The 25,667-nt window shown below is 38.8% G+C and overlaps 2 protein-coding genes across 4 annotated transcripts; both read right to left on the reverse strand.

The window, feature by feature from the left end:
• Positions 1 to 2,722: 2,722 nt before the first annotated feature.
• PCNP (PEST proteolytic signal containing nuclear protein) lies at positions 2,723 to 20,776 on the reverse strand. The gene is made up of 5 exons (XM_008540712.2): positions 18,715 to 20,776; positions 13,158 to 13,372; positions 10,024 to 10,098; positions 5,930 to 5,985; positions 2,723 to 4,531 (listed from the first exon to the last, which is right to left on the reverse strand). The coding sequence occupies exons 1-5, from the start codon at positions 18,839 to 18,841 to the stop codon at positions 4,405 to 4,407; spliced, it is 600 nt and encodes a 199-aa protein (XP_008538934.1). The 5' UTR covers positions 18,842 to 20,776; the 3' UTR covers positions 2,723 to 4,404.
• A 130-nt stretch (positions 20,777 to 20,906) lies between these two features.
• On the reverse strand, positions 20,907 to 24,675 carry TRMT10C (tRNA methyltransferase 10C, mitochondrial RNase P subunit). 3 transcript variants are annotated; one of them, XM_008540710.2, is made up of 2 exons: positions 24,512 to 24,675; positions 20,907 to 22,469 (listed from the first exon to the last, which is right to left on the reverse strand). In XM_008540710.2, exon 2 carries the CDS (start codon positions 22,455 to 22,457, stop codon positions 21,195 to 21,197), a length of 1,263 nt encoding a protein of 420 aa, XP_008538932.1. In that variant the 5' UTR covers positions 22,458 to 22,469; positions 24,512 to 24,675; the 3' UTR covers positions 20,907 to 21,194. The 3 variants fall into 3 exon arrangements, with proteins under 3 accessions (XP_008538932.1, XP_008538931.1, XP_070438097.1); XM_008540709.2 differs by lacking the exon at positions 24,512 to 24,675 and adding an exon at positions 24,338 to 24,476; XM_070581996.1 differs by lacking the exon at positions 24,512 to 24,675 and adding an exon at positions 24,178 to 24,301.
• Between the last annotated feature and the right edge of the window lie 992 nt (positions 24,676 to 25,667).

A 25,667-nucleotide genomic window follows, 5' to 3' on the forward strand; every position in this document is an offset into this window, starting at 1 on the left:
GATATACTGTAAAGTTAAAAAAAAAAAAAGTATGAAAGAGTAACTATAATATGCTACATTTCACGTAAGAAAAAAAGGGGAACTAGGGGCTGGCCCAGTGGCGCAGTGGTTGAGTGTGTATGTTCCGCTTCGGCGGCCCGGGGTTTGCCGGTTCGGATCCCAGGTATGGACATGGCACCCCGTGGCACGCCATGCTGTGGTAGGCATCCCACATAGAAAGTAGAGGAAGACGGGCATGGATGTTAGCCCAGGGCCCATTAGGGCCCTCAGCAAAAAGAGGATGATTGGCAGCAGATGATAGCTCAGGGCTAATCTTCCTCACAAAAAAAAAAAGAAAAGAAAAAAAGGGGAACTAATAAACACCCATCTATTCATTTATTTAAAAAAAAAAAACAAGAAGGATAAATCACAGTTGGATGACCCAGAGGGGACAGGTGCAAACAGGACAGAAAAGACAGGAGAAAGGGTGAGCAGACAGGTCAGGGAGGAGACACTGTGTTTAGCTCTCTTACAACTATCCTAATGTGGCACAGACAAAAAGAATAACAAGGGATGGGCAGGCATTCACTATGAAATACAAACAAAAACAAATTAACTAATTGCACTACAAATGAGTAACACAACCATACTGAATGGGGGAGCAAAGAACTAAACTACTGAACTTTGTAAAATAATATTTTGATCATGTACTCTAAGACTAAAAAGAATAGGACCTATATACAAATACTGCACTCTGGTTAGTAGTTTGTTTTTCATAGGGAAATAAAGGGACTAGTAATTCCGAAATACTTTGTGTACTCTAGAAATTAAGCAAATAAATACACACATTACTGATAGTCAAAGCCAGATTTCTCATTGTTGGACAAAAGGGTTACAAATAGAGAGAGGAGGACTAGAATGAACTCTGGGGTGTGGTCTGGTATTGTAAGTATCAGTATGAACTCATGGAGACACTCGTGGAGCACATACTTATGTACACACACGTACATTCAGATCTACAACCAGATATAGACGAATACATATAAACATTTTCCAGCTCTGATGAGCAGGCGACAAGCAATGACACCTCAGCATCAATGAGTATACCTAGTGCCGACTTTGATTTCTAAATACCATTCTCTGGTAAAAGGAACCACGGATGCTTAGAAAAATCACTGGTTCCAGGGCTGGAGAAGAGAAAACGAGTCCAATATATCTCCTGGGGCCAGAAATTAAGGAAGCATTACAAAAAAAGGATGGGGACACGTCAATAAGATATGAGGGTCCACTGGAAGGAGTCTGCATGGGCAAATCTGGGACATTCTAACAAAATAATGGGAGCAATGGGTTATGACCTATAGAATAACATAAGAACACACAGACCCATTATCTAAAAAATAACTGAATAAAGAATGGGGAACAAAACTTCCTCACAGAATCTTAGCTACTAAAAGTAGAAGGAATGATGGAAACAGAAAATCAGCATTTGGCAAATACTACATTAACAATTGTTTCAGGAAAAAAACTGGGGGAAGAAAGAAAAGAATTATGAATGCCTGCAAGTCAGTGGGCAAAACTATGATGAGAAATAGGATACTTACTTAGTCCCAGAATTTTCCAAGATACATATTAATTACAAAGGGAGAAACAGTAACTTAACAGCAGAGAAATCTGGCGGACTCCACCCTAAGCAAGTGATCAAAATTATCACTAGCAATAGGACCAATGGACATCGTGTGCTTGCTGATACACTGAGGGCACCTCAGTTGTGCTGTTGTTAACCAAAAATACACGAGAAAACGTTAGGCAAACCCCAAATTGAGAGTTCTTCTACAAATAATTGACCTAGACGTTTCAAAGTCTAAGGTCATGACAGACAAGCACTGAAGAAGCCTCCCAGATGAAAGGAGATTAAAGAGAGACCACAAGTGAACAACGTGTGATAATGAAGCGGATCTTTGACTAGGGAGCCGTCAGTGGGGCAAACGGTGAAGCTGGAGTAAGGTCTGCAGAAAACAGTACGAGGAAATATAAAGTATTGTAATAATGTTAATTCCCTGATTTTGACAACTGTCCTGTGGTTATGGAAGATGTTAACATTTGGAGAACATGGAAATATTCTGTAATATTTTCACAATGTTTTGTAAGTGTGAAATTATTTCAAAAGAAAAGTTAAAAAAATTAAAAAGAAGTACCTTCACTTGACCAGGAAAGTAATTTGAACAATCCCTCCGCAGTATGTCAAGCAACCTTGATTATTAGAGTTAAGAAAAAACATTTGAAACTCGTAGGCTTCATTTGTAATTAGTCAAACTAGAAATGAATCTTAATTCTAGAATGTAGTTCAACTTTTTCATGTGCTGACCTCTTGGGCAGCAGCATTATAAACATCAATATACTATATAGAGCTAATGAATGGTGGACACTAGTAAGAGTGCCTCCTGACACTCAGGGATTTTCCGAGATGTGCCTTGCAGGATCTTCTACAGCACAGGATGGACAACACTTTGGCCGTGGAGGAGGGCGAGGATTTGGATTAAGTCTTTTCCAACCTGAGATACCGTAATGCTATGGAACTGCGTGCCACGTTACGTAAACTCCAATAAATGATCATTTTAAACCTCCCACTACTTTGGCCAACAATCAGGGCAAGACCAACAATCATAACATGTATCTCTTCTTCGTTAAAATAAAAAACAAAAAAACCAGCAACAATTAAGTGGAATAGAAAATAAGAACACTATTGGGTTTGACAAATTTATTGGTATTTTAGTAAAGACATTCATCTCAGTCATTTCTCTCTCCCATCTTGACTGTAGGTTAATATTTCATTTGAGTCAAGAAAAGAATATGTAGGAGAGGGATGTTATTTTTAACATAAACATTAAAATGGACAAAAATGGAAAGTTTGCCTACATTAAAGCAAGTTAAATTCAAGTATCTTGATAGAATTAAATCATGTAAGTAAGAACTAATAGTTCTATGTACATTTCCATTGTTTTACTTGGGGCTTACTCTAAACTTAAATGCACGTGAACAAAGTGTTAGGACTATATACAGGCTGCTTCTCTGCAGTTATTACCTACTAAAGAGCTCAGCAAGTAGTTACCACCAAAAAATAGTCTGAAGCTGCCTCTAAACTTAACATTGTAGGAATTTTCAAGGAAATCATCATACTGTATGTTTCTTTTATCTGTGACTGTACTTTTAAAGATGTGTTTAACTGTCACATTAAAAAAAATGCATATACAATACAAAAATTAAAAAACCACAACCCTACAACACATAGATCTAACAAAGTATATGTGATCAAAGATTCCATGAAATATGCTTAAAGATGCATTTTCTTTCCTTTTATTTTCAGTACCTAAAATGTGCTTTGAGAGGCCACTGATCAAGATGTATTCAATTAAAATAAACCATGTTACTGTATTAAATAAGAATTCCTGTAGTTAAGTTCAAACCAAATCGGATTTCACTAGTAACTTAAAGGCTCTGACAAAGTTACAGAAAGTGCATCTTTCTCTTTTCCATCTTGATACAATGTTGCGCTTTTTTTTTTTTTGGTGTTCATACCTTTTAAAAAATAAAAACAGCCAAATATTTAAGTACTATGTACATTTAAATTTTCAGTGGTGGTTTGTATTTTAAAAGAAACAGCTTCCTTATGGTGTGCCTCAAGTTCTGGTGGAAATGCTTACAGGAACTAGCTAATAACAAAAACCAAGAGAAGCACATTCAAAATACTGATTTACTTTGGTAGCAAATGGTTGTTCTTTGAAGACTAATGAAGGTAGACAAGACTCATTAAGGTGAAGTGGGCTATTTCAAATACTCAACAGTTTACATAAAACTTTAAAATGTTCTTTAAAGAGCTAAGCATCTGTGTCCACTGAGAGCAGTGCAATACCTGGTTTACGATGACTTGAAACAAAACCAACGCCCATTAGGAAAAAAGCTGTATTTTATCGAATTTACTTTCAGTCAACAGTCCAGTAACATTTTTCTCCCAACACAATACTCCCTCCTCTCTATAAGGCTGTTCCTGGGAGCCAGACAGTTTGGGTAAAAAGGGAGTTAAGTTAGTAATTGCTTGCAGTTGAAATAGTAACTTTTTGCTTCTCTCTTAATGTGCTAATAGCTGTGTCTAAAAAAATATGCAATTCTTAGAAAGGTACCATTTCTGATTTATTATCTGTAACCTTTGGAAACTAATCACATGAAACTACAAAATTAGCAAATGTCTTGAAATCTGTATATAAAACATAAATTACCTCTAATTTCAAACTCTCATTTATTAGTGTACCACTCAATCTTAAAAAAAAAAGGGCGGCTCCAAAGATAGTCTTATACCATTCTTTAAAAAAGGAAACTGTTCCTTTTAACTTTACACCCACCCCACACCCCAATTTCCGAACACATCATTTAATTGTCTTGGTCATGGACATTTCCAAGATGGGATTTTATGTTTCGCTCCCATAGCTTCTGGTTATCAGAAAACCCATGCTTTCCTTTATTGAAGGAGTTTGGTCCTGCTGATGTTGGTGTATCCCTGTGTCAAAAGAAAGGAAACTTATTTAAAATGTTATATAAAGCCTTCTGGGCCACGTTTTTAACTCATTCCAAAAACATTGTTTAGCACCTATTATAAACACAGGCTAAACATCAGAAGCTCCTACAGAACTTTTAAAAAATAACCTTTCCACAGACCCAGTCCTAAAATTGCAGTTTCAGTAGGCCTGAGGTGGGGTCAGGTAAATCTGTAGTGTTTTCCTTTTCTTTTGCCAAGGAAGATTTGCTCAGAACTGACATTCGCTGCCAATCCTTTTTTTTTTTTTTTTTTGTATGTGGGCCACCACCACAGCACAGCCACTGACAGACGAGTGGTGTAGGTCTGCACCTGGGCTGCCAAAGTGGAGCACACCAAACTTAACCACTGGGCCGCCAGGGCTGGCCCAAATCTGTAGTTCTAACAAACATTTAAGGTGATTCTGATACACAGCTAAGGGCAGCAACTGCCACAGCTTTTAAAACCATTGCATGCAACCTATTAATAGGATCATGAAATCAATTTGGTGGCTTGCCACTCGCACTCATAAAATGAAACAGAAGAAAAACAAGACGTATCACATATAGAAAGGTTCAGTGTCATTGTATTAACTTGTTCCAATTTTACATGTTTAGATACATGTATACTGGTTGTTTAGATTGGATTACAATGTCAGATGTATTTCTTACTTTAGGTCCCAGTTATGAAGGAAGGGAGGCAAAGAGCCACCGGAACTGTTCCCATTTGAATCACAGACTGAAAGTCTGAAGACTGATGCTTGTGTACGGACTTAGCAATTAGTTCTTTGGGAGTTTATACATTTGGTAGAAATGCGGACATAGTATGACTTGATTTGAAGCTCAATTTTCTTATTACTTTCTAAATTATCCAGTTGTGAATAAAAAGATAGGAAACTGAACACATGTTAACTTGAAATTCTTATTTCTATGACAGCAGAAACAATGGAGGAAAATTAAAATACTTTTATTTGCCTTATTTTGGTATTTGGCATCTAAGTTACCAAGGAAAAAAGGAGATGTAAGATCAAGATTAAGTGGTGTGAATGACATCATAAGATGTGAAAGGAGTGACAACCATTTCTCTCTTATACCCAAAAAAATTTTCAATTCAAACTTTAAATCAGAAACATTTCTCATGGCTATTTCTTATTTGAAAAAATATAGATTAGAAGCATCTGAAAAGAAATAGCCTTAAATTATTATTTTTTCTTAAGATATTCATTTTCTCTTACCAGAAAAGAAAATCACTGATAGCTCATAAAACAAAACTATTTTTGCTCTAAAATGCAAGAAAAGCCTGAACACTAAAAGATTACATGCAATTTACTCTAGCTTTTAATTCACTCTCATTTTCTACGATACTTATCAAAAATTATAATACCTTCCAATATTCTTCATCCTCATTTTTGCTTCTGGAGGCATTTCCTCTGGTTCACTCTGGAGGAAAAAAAAAGTAAAGAGATATGACTGTATATAGATTTACTGAATTCACTTGATTACTAATAATGCTAAAATTTTATATCTGAGTCTTTTAGCATTTTCAATCCTGTAAATTTTGTAAAAGGAGAAAATTATCCATCTTGATATTTCTAAAAGAAATGCACATCTTCTAGTGTGCTGATTTTGCACAAAGAAAACAATTAGGTAAAAACTTGATATTCTAGAACTAAAACCATTTGTTCACTATGTGCTACACACTGTGTTAAATGCTTTAATATGCTATGTTTTCAAACCCTAACAATCCTACAAGGCGGGTATATGATTATCATCATTTGCATTTTGTAGGTGAGGTAAACAAGGTTAACTTGTCCAAAGTCACAAAGCCAACAAACAGCAAAACAGATGGATGCCACAGCAAAGACTCTTCACCACTTTACCATATTTCTCCTTCTCAAAAATGTTTCCTTTACTGTAAAGTCATTTTGAAAGTTCATCTCTTACTTTTCCGTACTTAGAGCTATTGAAAAGATATATAACAAGTTCCTTTTTGATATGTTTTTACGTATAAATGTTGCTGTTGAGCAAATATTCTTTTTTAAAGGTACGTCCTCAAGATCCAGCTTAAAGGGGTTTCTAATGGTCAAATCTGGGACAATTACAGTCTGCTGAACAAAGTAAGAATCCAACAGCCTACCCTTACATAAATAAGGGAAAGCTCTTCCTTACAGTAAAAGACAACTAATAAACAGAGAAGTGACGAAACAATTAGAAAAACCAACATTTGACAAACATCATAATAACTGATTCAGGAGAGAATCATCAATAGATGTTAACGCTCCTGAGTGTTTAAGAAATTATATATTTTCACATATTCTCAAAATATGTTCCCACAAGATGAATTTTAATTACAAGAGGTAAAATAGTAATTTGACAGTAGAGAAATCTGGCAGACTGCACTTTCACCAAATGATCAAAGTTACCACTGCCAATAATGGGACATATTGACAACACTGCTCCCTGATGTGATGCACTGAGAGCCTGGCATCACTGCTGTGGTATTTCTGCCAAAAGTAAGGAATGTGAATCTAATCACGAGGAAACATCAGACAAATCCAAAGTGAGGGACATTCTACACAATAACTGGCTGGAACTCTTCAAAAGTGTTAATGCCATGAAATACCCAGAAAGACCCAGGAATTGTCCAAATTAAAGGAGACTTAAAAGGTACAACTGAAAAAACATTTTAAAATTTCAATTAATTAAACGGATGTCCTGTTTGTCCAATATATTTCAGGCTCAGATATATATTTTTGGTTACTTAACTACGTTCTGCATAAAAATGAAGAACCAGATGAAGATTTTAGATGTGTGTGTTCTTTTATCTAAGCACAAGTTTATCCTTTACTGTCATTATCATCTTATAGCATAAAGAGTATTGTCTGAATCTAAGGTTTCTTTAAAAATAATTACGGAAAACAGTAAGGTATGACTCAAAGAACAGAGGACAGGAAACCAGAAGACCTAAGTTCTAGTTCAACATCTGTGTGCATTAGCACATATTCATGCATGTTTCACTTCTTAATTTCTCCATTTACAAAACAGGAATAACTATATCACATGATTCACAGGGATATATGGAGGGGAAAATAAAATCATGCGAAAAGATATCCAAATTGTTGGACATTCAAAGTGAGCCATTACTATTATGTAGGTCCTTACAATTTCCAGCCTCTCTACTTTTGCATATGCTGTTCCTTTCTTCCTATAATATCCTTCACTCACATAATTTGTACATACCAAAATGCTACCTAATCACTTAAGGTTAGAGATGACAGAAAATATTAAATATTATTTAAGACAGTGCTTCTCAAACTTTTCCGGGGGACAATGAAATACATTTTTTCCTTAATAAAATCTTACTTGGGTTCCCAAATATCAAATAGATGAAAGAATAGGTGTAAATGAAATAGGGGCAGGAGACCAGAGCCCTGCTTGTTAGACAGCATCTAACACCACAGCAGCTCCTGAGACATGTCCTTAGAACCACAAAACTCTGAAAAATAGTTAAAAAATCTATGAGTAAACTGAGCCTTCATTTTACAGTTGAAAAACTAAGGTTCCAAAAAGGTAAAGTGATTTATTCACAGGCTTTCTACTGGTTAATAACTGGACAGGACAGGACAAGAACCCTGGTCTTCTGATTGCCAGTCCAGGGGTCTCTCCATTCTGCTTTATCTAGTTCTATGGTCTCTCTCTTCCTTCCCTGAATTTCCACGTCACTTCATCTCTTCAGGTACTTTTGATTTTTATCTCGTACTATTTTATGTATAAATCTCTGCCCTATGAGGCTCAGTTCCTGGGGAACATGTCTGATTTATTTTTGTAACCTGCATAAAGAAAGCACCCAAATGTGTAGAATGAGAAGTCATTACTACAACACAATGATGACTACAGTAATTCTTTAGCTACTGATCTGGGCTCCAATCATCCTGTACTTACCCTTGCCCAATACCGCTCTACAAAAATCTCTGGTCCAGTCAAATGCGGCTGCTCACTGCTTACCACTTGTGATTTAAAGCTGATGTCTTAGCTTCTAAAAGTATTCCATGGTTTGTCAAAACACTGCCAAATGTTTTAATACCCAACTCCTATTACTTCTCTTATATATTCTTCCCAATCACTCTAGCCCCACAAATGTCTGTGCTCCTCTGAATGTATAATTCTTTTTTTTTTTTTTAAAGATTGGCACCTGAGCTAACAACTGTTGCCAATCTTTTTTTTTTTTTTCTGCTTTTTCTCCCCAAATCCCCCAGTACATAGTTGTATATTTTAGTTGTGGGTCCTTCTAGTTGCGGTATGTGGGACGCCGCCTCAACATGGCCTAATGAGCAGTGCCATGTCAGCGCGCAGGATCCAAACCAGTGAAACCCTGGGCCGCTGAAGGGGAGCGCGTGAACTTAACCACCTGGCCGCAAGGCCGGCCCGTGAATGTATAATTCTTATCCATATTGTTTTTGAGAGCAATTACTCATGCACCCTGTAACACTTAATTGCTATACAATAGGGTCACATCTTAAGTGGGGTTAGATTCTAAAGTCAGAGCCTAAGGCAAAAAGCCACAGTCAAAATTATGCTTAAAATGCCATACGTCAGGGCTGGCTCAGAGGTGTAGTGGTTAAGTTCATGCATGCTGCTTCAGTGGCCTAGGGTTTGCAGGTTTGCATCCCAGGCACAGACCTAGCACCATTCGTCAAGCCACAGTGTGGTGGCATCCCACACAAAATAGAGGAAGATTGGCACAGATGTTAGCTCAGGGCCAATCTTCCTCACAAAAGGAAAAATAAAAACATAAAAACCTGTTCACTACTGGTGCTGAACACGATGCAGTCTATATAGAAAGTGACATATAATAATGTATGCCTGAAATTTACATAATGTTATAAGCCAATATGACCTCAATAAAACATTTTTTTAAAATGCCTATGTCATTGATAAGCATGGTAAGGGAGGGACACTGTGCAGGGCGTGAGGGAACTGGAACCACCTAAGAAAAGAGCAGACAAGCCTCTCATGCTCACTCTGCAACACGTGCTTATTGAGCAGAACCGGCAGAGTCACCTGCACTATTTAAGTGTCCTTCCTTATGGGGATTCCGGGAGAAGACTGCCTTTTGCAAGCTGAACACGTGCACAACGTCTCATCACTGAAGGCTCCAACTATAAAGATTATTAAAGGCAGCAGTACTGAATTTTTCTTTTTTTTGGATTCTACATACTTCCTAGCACAGACACTATTATTCAAAAAAGCATTTGTTGATTTGATTTTTAAGTTACTTGCTCCCAAAGTTAGTAATATTTTAAATAATCCTACAACCAAATAAAATAAATAGAAATATCCAGATTTTGTAGGTTCACAAAAAAACCATTCGGAGTCACAAAGAAAATTCAGTAGTACCATTAATACTACAATTTGCCCCTAATATCTTCCTTAAAGAACTGGTTAAAGTAAAATAAACAAAACCGGGTATCAACTTACATCTTCATCTTCATTAAAAGCTGCTGCTACGGAAAGGGTTTTTGGAGCAAGAGTTGGAACGGTTTCTTTAGGCTTCTGAAGAAGAAATATTAAAAAGAGTATCACATAACGTTTATACAGACTTGTTTAATGATATGAATAATTCATCTTCAACGATTCAACTTTGTGCTCTCATAGAAACATACAGTAAGGAACTCAGAACAAACTTTGGACAAATCCATTCTCTTTGTGAAAACGTGGATTATCGATGGGTAGGTTTTACTTTATTAATTATATGTCAATTTGTTTCCCTCCTGTAAAAGATTTTCCAGTTAGGACCTAAAGTTTAGTATCATTTAGCTAAGGGGTACCTGATACAGTTAAGAGAAAACGATTAGTAATACTTTTCCATAGTAACATTAAGTACAGTGTGCCTTGAGAACATAAAAGACACCAAGACACATCTTTCTCTACTAGCCTTCTGCCCTTTAGCCTGTAAACTTGCTTCATCCACATCATTTCTTCTCTCTAACCTGTTTTTGAAGTAAGTTGTCCTCACTATCTCCAATCCTCTCACCACCCCTTCAGTCTTCAACCCACTGCAATCTGGCTTCCTTCCTCATCATTCCCCATGGGTCCTCACTCACCTACAACCAGGAGATGACAATTCTGTAGGACCCCCAATGACGAGTGTGCTGTGACAGTGCTTTTTATTGGCTATTTTCCCAATTCTCTGACCTTCTGTTTTCTTTCTCTCCTCCCTCCTGTTCCCCTTAAATGATAGATACCCAAGATTCTGTCCTTAGTGACCTTTCCTTCTCTGTACTTCCCTGGTCAACTTCATTCATTCCCATAGTTTTAACTACCAAATCCTATGTCCACCCCAAAGCAGAATGTCATCTGCCCACTGGACAGCTCCACTTAGAGCTACCATGGGTACTTTAGTTTCATAGTGTTCATTAGTACCTAAGCCAGAAAATCACATTCTATTGTAAGGTCTTGCTGATTAGATCTCTATTAAATAGACTTAAATCTCCCCATTATACTACTACACTAACAACACCTAAGGCCACTTGGCATTAATTGCCTGAACTACTGTTAGAAATACCATCTCTCCACCTTCTGAGTTTTTTTCTTCTAATCCTCTATACTCGTACCAGGGTGATGTTTCCAAAATGCAAATCTGTTCAAGGGTCGTTATGATGGTTTCTTCTAATGGTTCCATGGCTCTGCTAGAGCCTAAAGAATAAAGCCAAACTGTATTATGGAATAAAAGCCCTTTATGATTTGGTCCTATGCTCTCATTTTGGGGGCTTTTTGTCCCTACATTTGCCTACCAACACTTTCCGACTACAAACAATTTCCTGAATGTACCATGTGGCTTTATATCTAAACTGCCTTTGAATGAAATTCTTTTTTATCTGAAATGCCCTTTTGCCTCCTGCCTGCACTTAAGGCCAATTCAAACATCACTTCATCAGCAAAATCTTCTGACCTGCTGAAACAAAAGTACCCATCCCTTCTCCTATAACACACACAAACACGTTTCACAAACAATGTTTGCTTTTGAAGGACTAAGAAATGTTAATCTGGAGATTATACATAGTGACCCTAGAAACACCCTTTACTCTGTAAAGATGTCATGTATTTGCTGTAGACACAACATAAGACACAAAGAAGTATCTGTTGGCTGATCAACTATCTTTTCACATCATACAATCAAAAGCAACAGTTTCAACTATTTTTTATATCCTACACCTCACTCACCCAAGAAGATTGTATAAGCCACTATAGCTTATTTTATGAAAACAGATTTTTGCTTTCCAAAGATTAAAAGTGTTACTGGGTAAGCTTTTTCAGACATAACCCTCCCATCTAAATGATTAGCAATTACTAAATTATGTGAATGATTTAGAAAAAGCAGATATTTGGATATCTGATTTAGGGAGTGTGTTGAACACAGTAAAATCTATTATCAAGGGGAACATCTGTAGATGTGTACATGAGAACACACGTTTAATGACTATCAAAAAAGGGTAAATATTTATGCAATTAGGTCTATACAACTTAAAAAAAAAAAGATTAAACAGAAAGAAGCAGCTCCAATAGGGAGAATGGTCATTAGTAAGGAATTTACAAGATGAATGTCTTTTGTTCAAACTGAATTTAAAAAAAAAAAAAGGAAGAAAAAGAAAAAGGCAGAACACACTAGGGTGGGAGGGGTTCTGAGGAACGGCAGCCCTTTGAAAACTAGACGTACAGCTCAAACACGCTGACTCTAGAAGCAACCCTACCCATATCATATTTTTACGATTTTTGAATAAACTTCTAATGCACAAAAAAGCTGTATGCATCTGGCAACTGAGCATTAATTTTCACCGAACAGACATGAACAAATCACAAGCAATTTCAGGATTTTTCTCCTTACACAAAAATGTAACTATTTTCAAGCCAACAGCAATACACTGTTTAAGTAACTTTTTTTTCTTAAAGAAGAGATCTATTTGGTTTAACCATATGAAATTGTCACTTTTGCAGGTCAGAGACAGTCAAATTTCTAAATTCCTTATGCTTCAAGCTAATACTTCAAATACCATCTGGACACTAGATGGTTCATAAATTTAATTCAAGGTTTATATCTTAAAAGAAGGGATCAAAAGTTGATGTGTAAAGAACTACTGTCACAGAATAGATATACAGTACTCAGTGTCCATTTGTAGCTCCAAAGTAATCAAGAAGCTCTTCTTATCAAGCAATATCTCACAAACATTAAGATACAAATAACTGATTTCTAAGGTTATTATTTTTAATATTACTGAAATTCAAAGATAAGTAGGCTGAAATTCTTTCTGAAAATATTTTTCAGAGGTTTTGCTCAACTTAGAAAAATTCTAAGCTATTACTTTATAAATCATATAATTCCTATAATAGTTGTTCCTTCTTACATTCCAAACTATTTTTAAAATAGCTTTATTGAGATATAATTCTTCCAGACCTCTCTTGAACATGGAGCTAACAATGTCTTAAATATTTACATGTAAGCTCATGCACCAATGTACCTTTTTAGAATTAATTTACCTAACCCAGTAAAAGCAAGGTTCCAAAACAAATTCTTAAGACCTATCACAAACATCATATATAAAGTAACAACTCACACTCGATCCAAGTTTGATGGATATGGCTGAGGCTTTCTTTGTCGTCTGACTACCTATGGCAAATCCAAACTTGGAGATCTTTGTAGGCTTTGTTGGGAGGTCTGCAGCTTCTTCTTCAGCTGATCGCTTCTCAGCGCTGCGACTGGAACTTTCCCCTCCATTACTGGAAGAAACAGTCTTAGTTTTCACAGGTTTTTCTGCTTCTTCTTCAGGTCCTGGTGAAGTCGAAACAACTTACCAAGATGAGCTATTTTTACTGAGCAGATTGATGGGAGCAGCAACCTCAAAAAGCATCGTTACAAGGAAGATACCTCTGCAGTTGTCACCTACTGACCCAACAGTCTCTTCCACTGTTTGTTAGAGTATACAGCAGGAACTGAGATTGTGTGGCAGTAGAAGAGGTTCCCATGAATTAACTAGCATAAAATACAGAGCAATTTAAAATTATAAACACAGAGTTCACAAAAAGTAAAGCCCCTTCAACTAAGCACTATTATATAAGTGGTACAATAATCTAGTTATTTGTGGGATTTTGCTCCTTAGAAATTAAGGTCTACAAATTCTTCCACACAAACTAGTTAGTGAGCAGTCACATCATAGATAGTACACTTGACTAACAAATTCCAACATTCTTCAATAATGTACCACTAGTTATACAAAGTACTTAGTTATAAACAGCCCATTCTTCCCCGAACCAGTGTTAATACAGCCCAGAGTAATTTTCTGGAGTGCTACGTTCCTCATGTACATCTGACACAATCTTTAGAGTTGAAAAGAAACTTCAAGGTCAGTCCCTCTTGAGTAATTTAATTCTCCTCTGAAAGCTTGGTTATTACATGTTTTAAGCTACTCGTAAGAGCTATTAGCAATTATACTTAGTTTATACATTATTTTTTCTCATGAAAGATAAACTAATTATAATTTCAAAAAGGAGGCAGAGATATATACGTTTGAAATGCAAGATGTCTTTCAGTAATTTTCCTTGTGTTTGTATTAATCAGTGATGAAATTACTTCACATCTTGACTATCGTAGGTCTGTTATACAAGAAGGCTATTTAAGAACATATTGGGAGGTAAGACAAAAGAAGGCTGGCTGATAATTACAAGTTTTATTTCCTTTCCCCAGCTTACCAATTCACTCTACAGAGTGTATTCTGCTACACTGGATGAATAGTTTATTTATGGAGAAAGAGAAGATGCTCTAAGGGATGGCCCTGACAATAGGCCCTAAGAAAACAGGACAAAAAGCTGGAATGGGGGAAAAGGGGGAAATTAAACACAAACAGACTGGAAGGCAATGGATTAAAAGACGAGAAGCTACAGATCTCATTCTACATAGTTTTGGAATGATGGGGCCTCTAGATTAATAAGCTCTTTGAACAGAGCATTTGATTTTGTTTAGAGGAAAGATAAAAGGAAGTCTTCATTCCCTTTGAACAAGGGGTGAGAGTTGTAATGACAATGTAGTGGAGGAATTAAGCAGGATACATTTTGGGATTTCCCCAAGAGGCAAATAGAGCCTGAGGTGAAATTCACTTATTTAGATATGAAATTTAAAAAGCACCTGAAGAATGAAAGATTGCTATTCAAGAGCTGAAATACAGAACTCAATTTAGAATTTACCACAAAAAAGTATCATGTAAAGAGTTTTTTCAAAGTCTACGTTCATAACTAAAAGCATTTATCCTAAATTTTATTTTGCATTCTATTTAGTTTTAATCAAGTACGAATTTTACAGTAAAACCCGAACAGTGATAACTACTTCTTTGTGACTGACACACAGCTAAAATTGAAAACTCATTGGCTCTAGATTTGGGAATATACAGAAAATCCACTGGCTTTATACACAGAAACAATTTATATACTAAAGGCACAAGTTTTGTGCAAACACAGACTCTGAAAAATGTCAAAACAAATAGCATAAAGAACATTTAGCGTTGATTGTACTGTAACTCTCCTCTTTGAACTGTGAGCCAAGGGCTATAATTAGTCAAGATTTCTGGTTCTCTTAAAACCTATCTTTTCTTAATTCTAGGTTTCCTTTTACCCAGAAAATAATTCTGGAACAAAGAATCTAGAAAAATTAAACCACAAATATGGGAAAAAGTGAAAACATCACTCTTACTATAATATTAGTAACAACAGTCAGTGTGACGACGAGCTGAACCAGTACGTGCTAACACACGGAACACAACAGTATCTGTCCAAGCCCACGAGGCTGCAGGAAAGATCCCTACAGAGACTGCTCTAGAAAAAGACAGCTCAGAAAGGAGAGACGGGAAAACTCTCCTTAAGTAGCAACTGGCATCGACTCAATTTTACTCACATCTGCGTTCTTGTCATCTGAGGGGGAGAACTATTAAGACCACCCACATCTTAGGTCCACAGTGAAGATTAAACATGCTATGTCTATTAGGTCACTTCTACACATGACTGATTCCAGATCCAGCAATTTATTTCTGGACTAGTAAATAACTGGCCTTGCTCACTCTCATGAAGTGTTTATTTTTTAGCAACTGCAAAGACTCCATAGCTTTAGAAGACATCTACTCTTCAATGAAGAGGTGGGGGGAAGAGAGTGAAGGAAGGTGGGGCACTATTCGTCCTCATTACTTATTCTTAAATGGCTCAATGTGTCACGTGGATCGAGCTGTTATTTTCTCTTTACGTAATCCTCTTCTAACAGTTATGTAGTAAAATACACAAAACATTTGGGAAATAAAGCAAGTGAAATAAGCAGTGAGGTAAGACGGGAAAATACGACAGCCAAATCTATGTTATTAGCAACGTGATTGTTATTACAATTTCTACAATTCTATATATAGTTCATTAGAAAATTTCAACCTAACGTGAGCTCTGAAATATACCATTAAATATCAACATTAATTTCTAAGTGCATCAAGGGTACCTCTTTAGTATTTGGGGCTTTTAATCAAGAATTGTTTTCAATTTACGTAATGAGATGTTTTCTATTGTGGGGCTGTGGAAAACAAAATTTTGGATGACCATGGATTAGGAATGTGAATTTTTCTCAATGTGACATATTTTAAATGATGAATAAACACGTAGCAAGTTTTTAAAAAATAAAATCATAAATCAACTTATAAAACATAGATAAAATTATATCAAGTTACTAGATTCTTTATCAAGGAATATTTTAATAAAAGGAATTTTATCTCTTTTATATTCATTCTGAGCAAAGTGTGTAGATTAATCAAAGTGAAATTACATTACACATAGTATTATCTTTTTTTTTTCTTTTTCAGTGAATAGTTGGGGAGGAGAGGTGGGCCTTGGAGGACAAAGATTCTGTACTTTGAAAAAAATTACCTAATAAGAAAGTTTAAGTCTGTAACAGTACCCTTCATGACCCATTTGCACTCTAGTAGCTGCTTCATCTGAAAAAAAGCAGACAGCTAGCTCTCTAATAAGACCGGTGTACAGCTTAAATGAGAATATAATTCAAGACCCTTAAAGTGTCTGGCCTAATAAACGTCAATTTCACTAAAGTAGTTCTTAGATAACCTAAAATAACCTGCGATGGTCATGATTATTATCTGAATAGCTCCTCTCTAAAATTTCTACTTGTTTCAAGGAGCTACAAAATCTAGCCAACGGAGTCGAAAAAAAATTCTACCCAAAGCCTTACTCTCAGCATCACCCTTCCTCTTTAAGGTGAGAGCAGGTAGTTCAAGTAAGTAGCTTCACTTATTGCCATGAACTCATGTCAACTATGGAGGTAATCTACACGTAAAAAAAACTTTAACTTTCAACTTACTAAACTGTTCAATTGGAATTAAAAATGGAGAGTAAAATAAAAAAAGAGAATATTCTCTAGGTAAGCCTCTAAAACAATATTATTTCAAAACAGTGCCTATTTGCCACAAAATTATCAATTCAGGAATATCTACAGTATTAAAATATTTTAACTATAATTCCTTTGTACAATTTCAAAAAAAATCTGACATTCAAAAATGGTTTATATGCACAGACTATTTTCCTGTAAAGGAAGGCATGCTCAAGGCAAATTATGTAGAAGTTATTAAGGGATTTACTCTTCCTAAGTCGCCAAAAGGATCATAATAATTTTTGATACCAATTAGCAATAATTTTATACCCCTCCCCAAAACATGCTAAAATAGAAATACCAATATTCACACTACAGAGCAAATGACCCCTAACTGAAAGGGTGGTGGATAAGTTATACAGTGGAATTCTGCTGACACTTAAGGCCCACTTTGGCAGCACATTAAACAATTTTCCTATACTCCCAGTCAAGACAGTTAAAAAGCCAGTCTAAAAGTTCAAAGATTCCTAAAAACCAGTAAGATTCTTTACGCTACAGATCTTTGTTCTTCCTGAAACTACTACTTTTTAATGTAAGTTTACTCGATAATTTCCAAAACAATAATTTTGGAGGGAAAAAACCCTAATAAGGTAGTACTCGATGGTTTAAACTATTGCTTCATACACTATTTTAATAGTAAAAAAAAAAAAAAGCAGTGGGGAGGGGGGAGAGTGTTTTGGCTCAACTAATAGCACTGTACGTTTTTTAAAAGGGAAATTGTGGGTCCAAAGTAACTGAACATTACATTTTTCTCGATTTTTGTTCCCAAGGCAATTCACATTAAACATCACGTTAGTAGGTCCTAACAGTTGCCTTCACATGCTATTAGTCTTCTGTATTTTCTCCTATTACACGCTTTCAGGGATAAGACTGGAGGGAGTCAGAATACAGAGTAACACTGAAAACGTTCTAAAGACCTTAGGCTCAGCTCGCACGTGTTAAGTCACTTGCCTTGTTACGACACAGCGGGGCTGGAGACACTACATGTTCCTATTCCTTAACGCACTAGACCCAAATTTACAGGGGTCGAGGGGACAGAATAAAGACAGCTGTAACTTGAGTTTACAACGTAACAAAATACAGGAAGAGGCACGCTAGCCTGTTTAGCCACCTCAACATCTGGCACGCTGTTCGCGGGGGACAGCCTAACTCAGAAACGGCAGACGCTTCACAGAAAGCCGACCAGAGCGGCCCCTGGCCCCGCAGCGGAGACCAGCGGGCAGCAGGGGGCCTGCCCGCGCCTCCCTCGCCCCGGCCCGCCCCGCCGCAGGGTCCGTACTCGGACCACAGGCAGAGCGAGGAGGGAGGCGCCGGTCCGCCTCCTCGGCGGCCAGGGAGCGGAAGCTACCGCCTCGGGGTACCCGAGCGGCCGGAGGCGTCGGAAACTCGGCCCGCGGCCCGCCGCTCCGGCTCCGCCCCGAGCTCGCCCCCCCCTTTCGGTGCCCCTCTCCCTCCCCCTCGGAAGCGGGGCCTCCGCTGGGGCCAGGAGGTGACGGACGGCGGCCGGCCCTCCCCCGGCGAGGAGGCGAAGTGGGCCCGGATCCCAGCGGGCCGCGCCGGGCGTGCCCGGGGCTCGTCCGGGCCCAGCACCTGGCCGGGTGAGCGGCAGATCCGCCTCTTCTCGCTCCACCCCACTCCCGCCACCCCGGGGAGCTCAAAGAAAGGCCCAGAGCATCCCCCTCAGCCCGCGACGCTGGGGTTGTGTTCACCTCCGGCGGCTCCAGCTCGCTGCGGCTTCTCAGGCTTCTCCTCTCCCGCCTTCCCGTCCGCCATTTTCCCCGCCGCGGCCTCCCCTGCAGCCGCGCCAAGGACGTCACGGCCCCGCCCAGCAACCATTGAGTTCGGAGCCGGCCGGCGAGACTGCAGCCTAGAGCGGCCCTGGGGAGCGAACAGCTGCCCTTGCGGAAGCGGAAGTGGATGTGCTGTCGTCGACGAGCAGCTTCTAAAGAGCGGGCGGGGGAGTTAGTCTGTCTGTAGCGGGTTGGTTAGGAACCTCGCTAGCGGTCTCTTAGGTTTTCATGGTCCAGTGGCGGATCTAGAAAACTGAGGGGAGGTGGGAGCATCATCCGGAAAACGCAGGTGGAGTCTTGCACGGTTTCTGCAGACTGAAGTGTGGCAGGAGCCACCGGGCTCTTCGCTTCGGTCTTGCTGGATCGCGGCGGCCTTCTCGAATAAACAAGGGGCGCCGTGCTCTTTCCTCCCCCTCAAGGGGAAATTAACGTTTATCGAGCGCCCTCTTGTGTCAGACACGATCTCGTTTAATCCCCACAATCATCCAATGCAGAATTGCCCTCTTAGTTAGCGGTGAGTTGAGGCCAGAGTGATTTGTCCAAGGTCACGTCCCCAAGTGGTAAGACTACTTTGTCTACAGGCTGCAACTTCTGTGTCACGTTAAGAGAAGACTGAAGTAATTTCTGCCTTACTTAGAAGCCTTCAGTGCATCCCCAGGGTTTGCAGAGTGAAGGCCAAGCCTTATATTGGGTCTCAGCCTAACTTTTCAGCATTCTCTTCCCATTTTCTATTTGTACTGCCCTCTTGCCTCAATTCCTTGCCTAGGGAACTGGAGTTTCTGGGTTTGCTCTACGATATACAGTGAGTGTCACAAAAATTGGTCCTAAGGAGTCAGAATTTGGGTTCGAATCCCTATCCGCCCTTTATGGCCGAGTAAACCTTGAGGGTTTCTTAACAGAGGGCATAATTTATTGGTTAAAGACGATATTGGTTAGAGACGATACTTAAAGGCTGAATTATTTTGAGTAATTTTACTTATCTGTAAAAAAGGTGGTAATGATAGTTCCTCTAATTTTGTTTAAATAGTTCACGTAAACTGCATACTGTTGGCACAGAGTAGGTACTTCATAATATTTGGTAAAAGATTAGGTCCTGCTTTAAGAAATGTACTGGATAGCATATGTCATGCTAATTTCCAGTTCAGAAACAAGATAGAAATAGTTGGACATACATCTCTATTTCCCATATTTTCAAAAATTGTAATGGCACAGGCGGTCTACAGTGAATGTTTCCTGCAGTTCATTTCTTAGGAAAGCAGCACATATTTTCTCAAGTATGTTAGGACTCATGAGTTAGCAAGTGGCAGAAATCCAACTCAAACGGGCTTAGGCAAAAAGGGGAATTTATTAGAGGGAGACCAGGGTATCACATGAGGTTTGACCAACCAATAAATGCTAAAAGCAAATCTATAGCTGGACCTCAGAGACAAGTAGGAGCAGGAATTTGAACAGCTCTAAAAATTGGTCTTATTTCCGTATATAAGCTTCACTCTCTCCTGCTATAGCCTGGCTTTCTTCAAGGAAAAGGATGTGGCCATGACAAATTCCAGTTTCCTGTCAAAGTCCACCACCAGAAAGGAAGTAACATAGGCTATCATGGTTCTCAAGTCCAAAAATCCTGGAAAAGGGTTCTGACTGGCCTATCTTGAAGTTGGATGCCCATCTCTAAGCTTGAGTGAGGTGTCTCCTTTGGGATAATCTGCTGTGGCCAGGGGAGCAAGGTGTGTAAAAATATGGCAGCTTCCATTCACATCACATGGCTAGAAAAGGAAAGTCATCTACCCTGCCATAGGGAAGTGCTGTATGGAATGCTCATCAAATAAACCTTTTCTTCTAAGAGGACAAGAAATGGGTTTTATCCCCCCAAACCCATTTTATTATATAGCCAAATCCCACAACGTACCAAAGGATGTCTTTTTGTGTAATCGAGATTCAGTTAAACAATTTACCTTAGTGCCTATGACATGCCCAGCATGGTACCAAATGTTACTTTAATAAGTGAACCACCATCTGAAGTTTAGAAATCTTTTCTGTATGTTTTTGATGAAAGGGTAGTTGTTGACATGACTAAAAGACCATTGAAGAGGGAAAATGGAGTCTGAAACTCAGAGTATTCATAAAAAAGCCACACCAATGGTACAGCTGCTTTACTGGACTCAAAAGCTTGGACAACTCTTTGTACTTTCTAAGATTATTAAGTTTCTTTTTACAGTAAACAAAATATATTTTCAAAGTTTTGCAGATATTTAATTAATTGGGGAGAGAGACAATACTTCAATTAGTTTGGAAAGACAACATTTAAAAGAAAGAGCAAGTGAATTCCATTCAGGAAGAAATAGACTAAGAGAACTGTATTCTAATACATTTCCCTTTTAAGCCATCAAATATTCTTATTCAAGTCACCTTTTCTGTGTGCGTTTATTTAGCGAGCCTTTTGGAAATGAATTAAAAGTCTTTGACTTCTTTGATCTGTTGACAATCTCTTGAGAAGGCTGAGAAATCTCCAGATAACCAGTATGTTTTCTCCTAGGAACAAACTTTAGAGCTTCTTCCCAACTTCCAGTGTTTTTCAGACATAACAAAATACGCATCATTTGATCTAAGGTGAGATTTTTGGTACCAGTGTCCCACTGTAAATATTTATCTAACGGAAGGCATTCTGTTGCCAGCTTCAGCCGTTTTGCCTTGGCTAGGGATGTGCCTGACTGCATATTCTTATCAACAAAAGATCCCACTACATAAATTTTGTCATGCTTGAAAGTAGTCATAACATTGGGAGAATCTGCAGTTAAATATATAATACTGTCCTTTGGAAACAAATCTACATGAGACTTTTCTGTTGCTGTTAAAAGCAACTTGTTCCATTTTTCTCCATAACGTTTAACTAACTCTCTGTGATAAGCACCATCTAATTGAAGATTGCAGAAATAAATATGGAAAGGATCCACATTTCTTCTGTTCCATCCTTCACTTTCTAAAAGTTGGGAAACAGTATTCTGAAGTTCTTTTGGTTTCATATACTCAGCATAAGCCATGTCAAAAACCAAAGGTTGTCCAAACTGCATGGCCTGGGCACCCTTCCAGCCCATTGCAATTTCCATATTCCTGTCCCACAGTCGCAGAAATAGAAAGTTTTGCTGTTTGTCTTCCTTAGTGGTTTCTAGCAGCTGGTCTTTTGCTTCTTCCTTTGCTGCTGCTTTCATTTCCTTTTTTATTTGCTTAGCTTTTTTCATTTTTTCCTTAACATATAAGTATTTTAAATACTTCTTTTTGGATGATTTAGAAACACATTCCATAAGAGTTTTGAGCTCTTCTTCACTGATGTGTTCTGGTACTTCTCGGCCAAGCAATCTCCACATCTCAATTAACTCCCTGGTGGCAGTTAGAGGATCTTCATCCTTGCTACTTGCGACTGTTGAAGCATCTTCATCTTGCACACTAGATTTCATTGTAACTTTCCACCCATCCAATTCCAGCTGTTCAGGAGGTGATGTACTCTCCTTATTAGGATAGGACACAGCAGGTATTTTGGAAGACATGTATCTCTGCAGAATTGTTGAATATAAAACCCTTCTCTTCCTTTGAAGGGTAAATGGCACCAGACATCTGGCAAAAGGTCTTAAGAAGGTAATACTAACACTCATTTTGAGGAAAACGGGCATGTAAGAAAACCCCTATAAAAGAAGAAAAATGTAATGAAAAGTTAGATAAAGATTTTTAAAACCTCTCAACTAACTGTACAAGTATATATTTGAGACATCAAAATGCAATTGATTTCTGAAACACAAAGTGGAATTTTAGTACAACTGTATTTCCTGCATCATTTTTTCCTAGATTCCTGTGGCCTAGAGCCTACGATCGTTCACTAGGCAAAAAGTTTAAAATTTATTTGGGTTCTTATTTTAGACATGAACTTCACTATTGCTTTAGGCAAAAAGATATCTTGAAGATCCTAATTTTTAGATTTGTATCTAGGGGACCAGAAGATCAATATTACTGGATAACACAGTTATCATGATGCTGTATTCTTCTCCATTCTATACTAAGCCCAGATAAAGACCCAAACAGAAGATCCTTAACACAAGCAACACATCAAGACGAAGGGCAGAAGAGTTACAGAAGATGGCAACTAATAAAAGGCACTTAGGAGCTGCTATACCAATGCCCTCACATGTTTTCAAAATAGAAATATAGAGAGATCTACTGATTTAAAAACACAACAAACCTTTCTCCAGTTCAGACTTTAATTTACAGCAAATAAGGTTAATGCCAAACAAAATGTCCAAAATTGGGGAAAATATACATAAGCTCCACAATTTTATCCTAAAGGTCTGGATGTCCACAAAACAATGAAGATGCTTAAAGACGTGAAACAAGTGCTGGATTTGAAGCAAAAAAAATGAATTCAATTTTTTACAAAATGCAACTAACATACTTGAAAAGAAAAATTCCTTCCTCCCTTTGCTTCATTTATTGACTCTGCATGCTTCTGGGTTTCCTGCCTCTCTGACCTGTGCACTGATGCTCAGATCTCCCCCACCCCTTAAAGGCGGATGTGCCTCTGAGTTCTATTCTTAGCCCTTTTTTCAATATAAACATTTTCCCTATGAGGTCTGGTCTACCTCTATAGCTTCAATCACCATGCATCAGAAGACACCTCAAATGCAACACACTGAAATCCTCTCTCTCCCTTCCCTTCCCAATCTGCTTCTCCTTCTGCGTTCTTCCAGGGAGGGCCACAGCTATTCATCCATTTGCTGAAGTGAGAAACTGGGAGTCATTTCATTACAGTCGGTTCTCACATCCACCATACCTAATCCATTTGAGTTATGTTCACTTCACTTCCTAAATACTTTTTGAATCAATTGCTTCTCTTCAATCCCATTTTCTTAATTGCATCTCCTGGCCTCCAGATTTGCTCTTCCTCATGTCTAAGCCATTTGGAGCTAGTGCAAATCTGATCAATTCACTCATATCATCCCCAATGTGTATTTCTAAACCCACTGCTGCCAGGTTAAAGTCCAAACTTATAAACATGGTTTATAAAGTTTTTCCCCAAATCACCCTTTGCTTACCTCTTCAGCTACATCTCTAAATATTCTTCACCTCAAACCTTGGATCAAGTATTCCTCCTACTATGGCACCTGTGACTCTCTAGCATAGTACTTGTAACACTGTATTGTAATTGCCTGGTTACTTGTTTGCCCCACTAACGGTAAACTCCGTCAGGACAAGGCTGTGTTTATATTCACAGTGAACCCAGTGCTTGACAGTATATAGCTAACAGTAATCACTTAAGTATTTTTCGAACCAATACCCTGGGTCAGTGCTTCTCACAGTTAAAGCATATTCAGACACCTTTTAAAGAAAAAAGCAACTTACTTTAGGCTCCCCGAAATATTTAACCGGGAGTCCTTAGCTGCAATATGAAAAACGCTGCCTTCTGAAACAAGTCTTTTGAGTTATGTCTTTGTAACTGGTAAAGCTTTCTAGGATATCATAGAAATGAAAACCCAAGATTTAAATAAGCGAACAAGGATACCATTTGGGAAACACTGCTCCTGTTCCAGATATCGTACTACTTAGAGTCTATGAATCACCGGCCTCATCTGTGGGCCTTCTTGGCACACGTGCCCCACCAGGGGGACCTCAGGACGTCTCCCGCGTCCTCCACCCTCAGCACACACACTGCAGACGACGAGGAACGCGTGCCTACCAGGACCCAGGAACAATGGCCCCGCCGCTGCAAACCGCAGGGACCCGGAGAGGCCGCAGGACTCCGCCGTGAATTGAGGCCTAAGGGTCCGCGCTGGCCAGACCCAGGGCTCCCCGGCAGCCCACACAGTATCCGACACCGACCGGGCACCCGCAGCCGGAAGCCCCGCCCTCTCCTCCCGGCGCTGCCATATGACGTCACGCTAATGGGGTCCGCCTTCCGGCCTGGAAAGCCGAGCTGTGGGTCTCTGGGTGTTTGCAGGGGACCCTCTTAACCGGCGTGGGGTTGTGGCTGGTTCTTCTCTGTTCCCGCGTTATTGAAACAAACTCCTTCTAATCCTCTTCGCTTAACCCACTCTCTGCTTAGTCCCGGAAGAAATAAGCATTTACTCACATAGTACTAAAATAAAATGTTTTCACAAGTCTCGCTCAGCTTTAAACTCCCCGATGCTAGGATTTTAACGTTAACCTTTTTGACCAGTTTAATACCATTACCTGGTACAATGCTTGGAACATGGTAGGCAACACTAAATATTGCTGGCTCCCCTTAGCTCATTTGGAAAATGTAATGTGAAAGTGAGATTAAGGCCCATGCTGCAAATTAGTGGCCTTTGGGCCAAAATCCTGTCTGCAAGTATTTGGTCTAGCCAGCACATTTTCAAGTGTTTTTTTTTTTACCAAGGAAGATTAGCCCTGAGCTAACATCTGCCAGTCCTCTTTTAGCTGAGGAAGACTGGCCCTGAGCTAACATCTGTGCCCATCTTCCTCTACTTTATACGTGGGACACCTACCACAGCATGGCTTGCCACGTCGTGCCATGTCGTGGTGCCATGTCCACACCTGGGATCCCAACTGGCGAACCCCAGACCGCCAAGCAGAAGGTGGTGCGCAATTAACTGCTTTGCCCCTGGGCCAGCCCCAATCAAGTGTTTTGGTATATTTGTCATTAGTAAAACACAAGGCACGTCATTCAGCAGTCTTTTCAACAAATGGTGCTGAACAAAGTTGAATCCTCATCTTAAAATCACATACAAAAATTAACTTAAGGGGTCGGTCCAGTGGCATAGTGTTCAAGTTTACAGGCTCCCCTTCAGTGTCCCGGGTTCACGGGTTGGGACCTCTGTGCAGACCTACACACAGCTGATCAAGCCATTGCT

The sequence above is a fragment of the Equus przewalskii genome, chromosome 18, assembly GCF_037783145.1.
Source record: "Equus przewalskii isolate Varuska chromosome 18, EquPr2, whole genome shotgun sequence".
NCBI classification, from domain to species: Eukaryota; Metazoa; Chordata; class Mammalia; order Perissodactyla; family Equidae; genus Equus; species Equus przewalskii.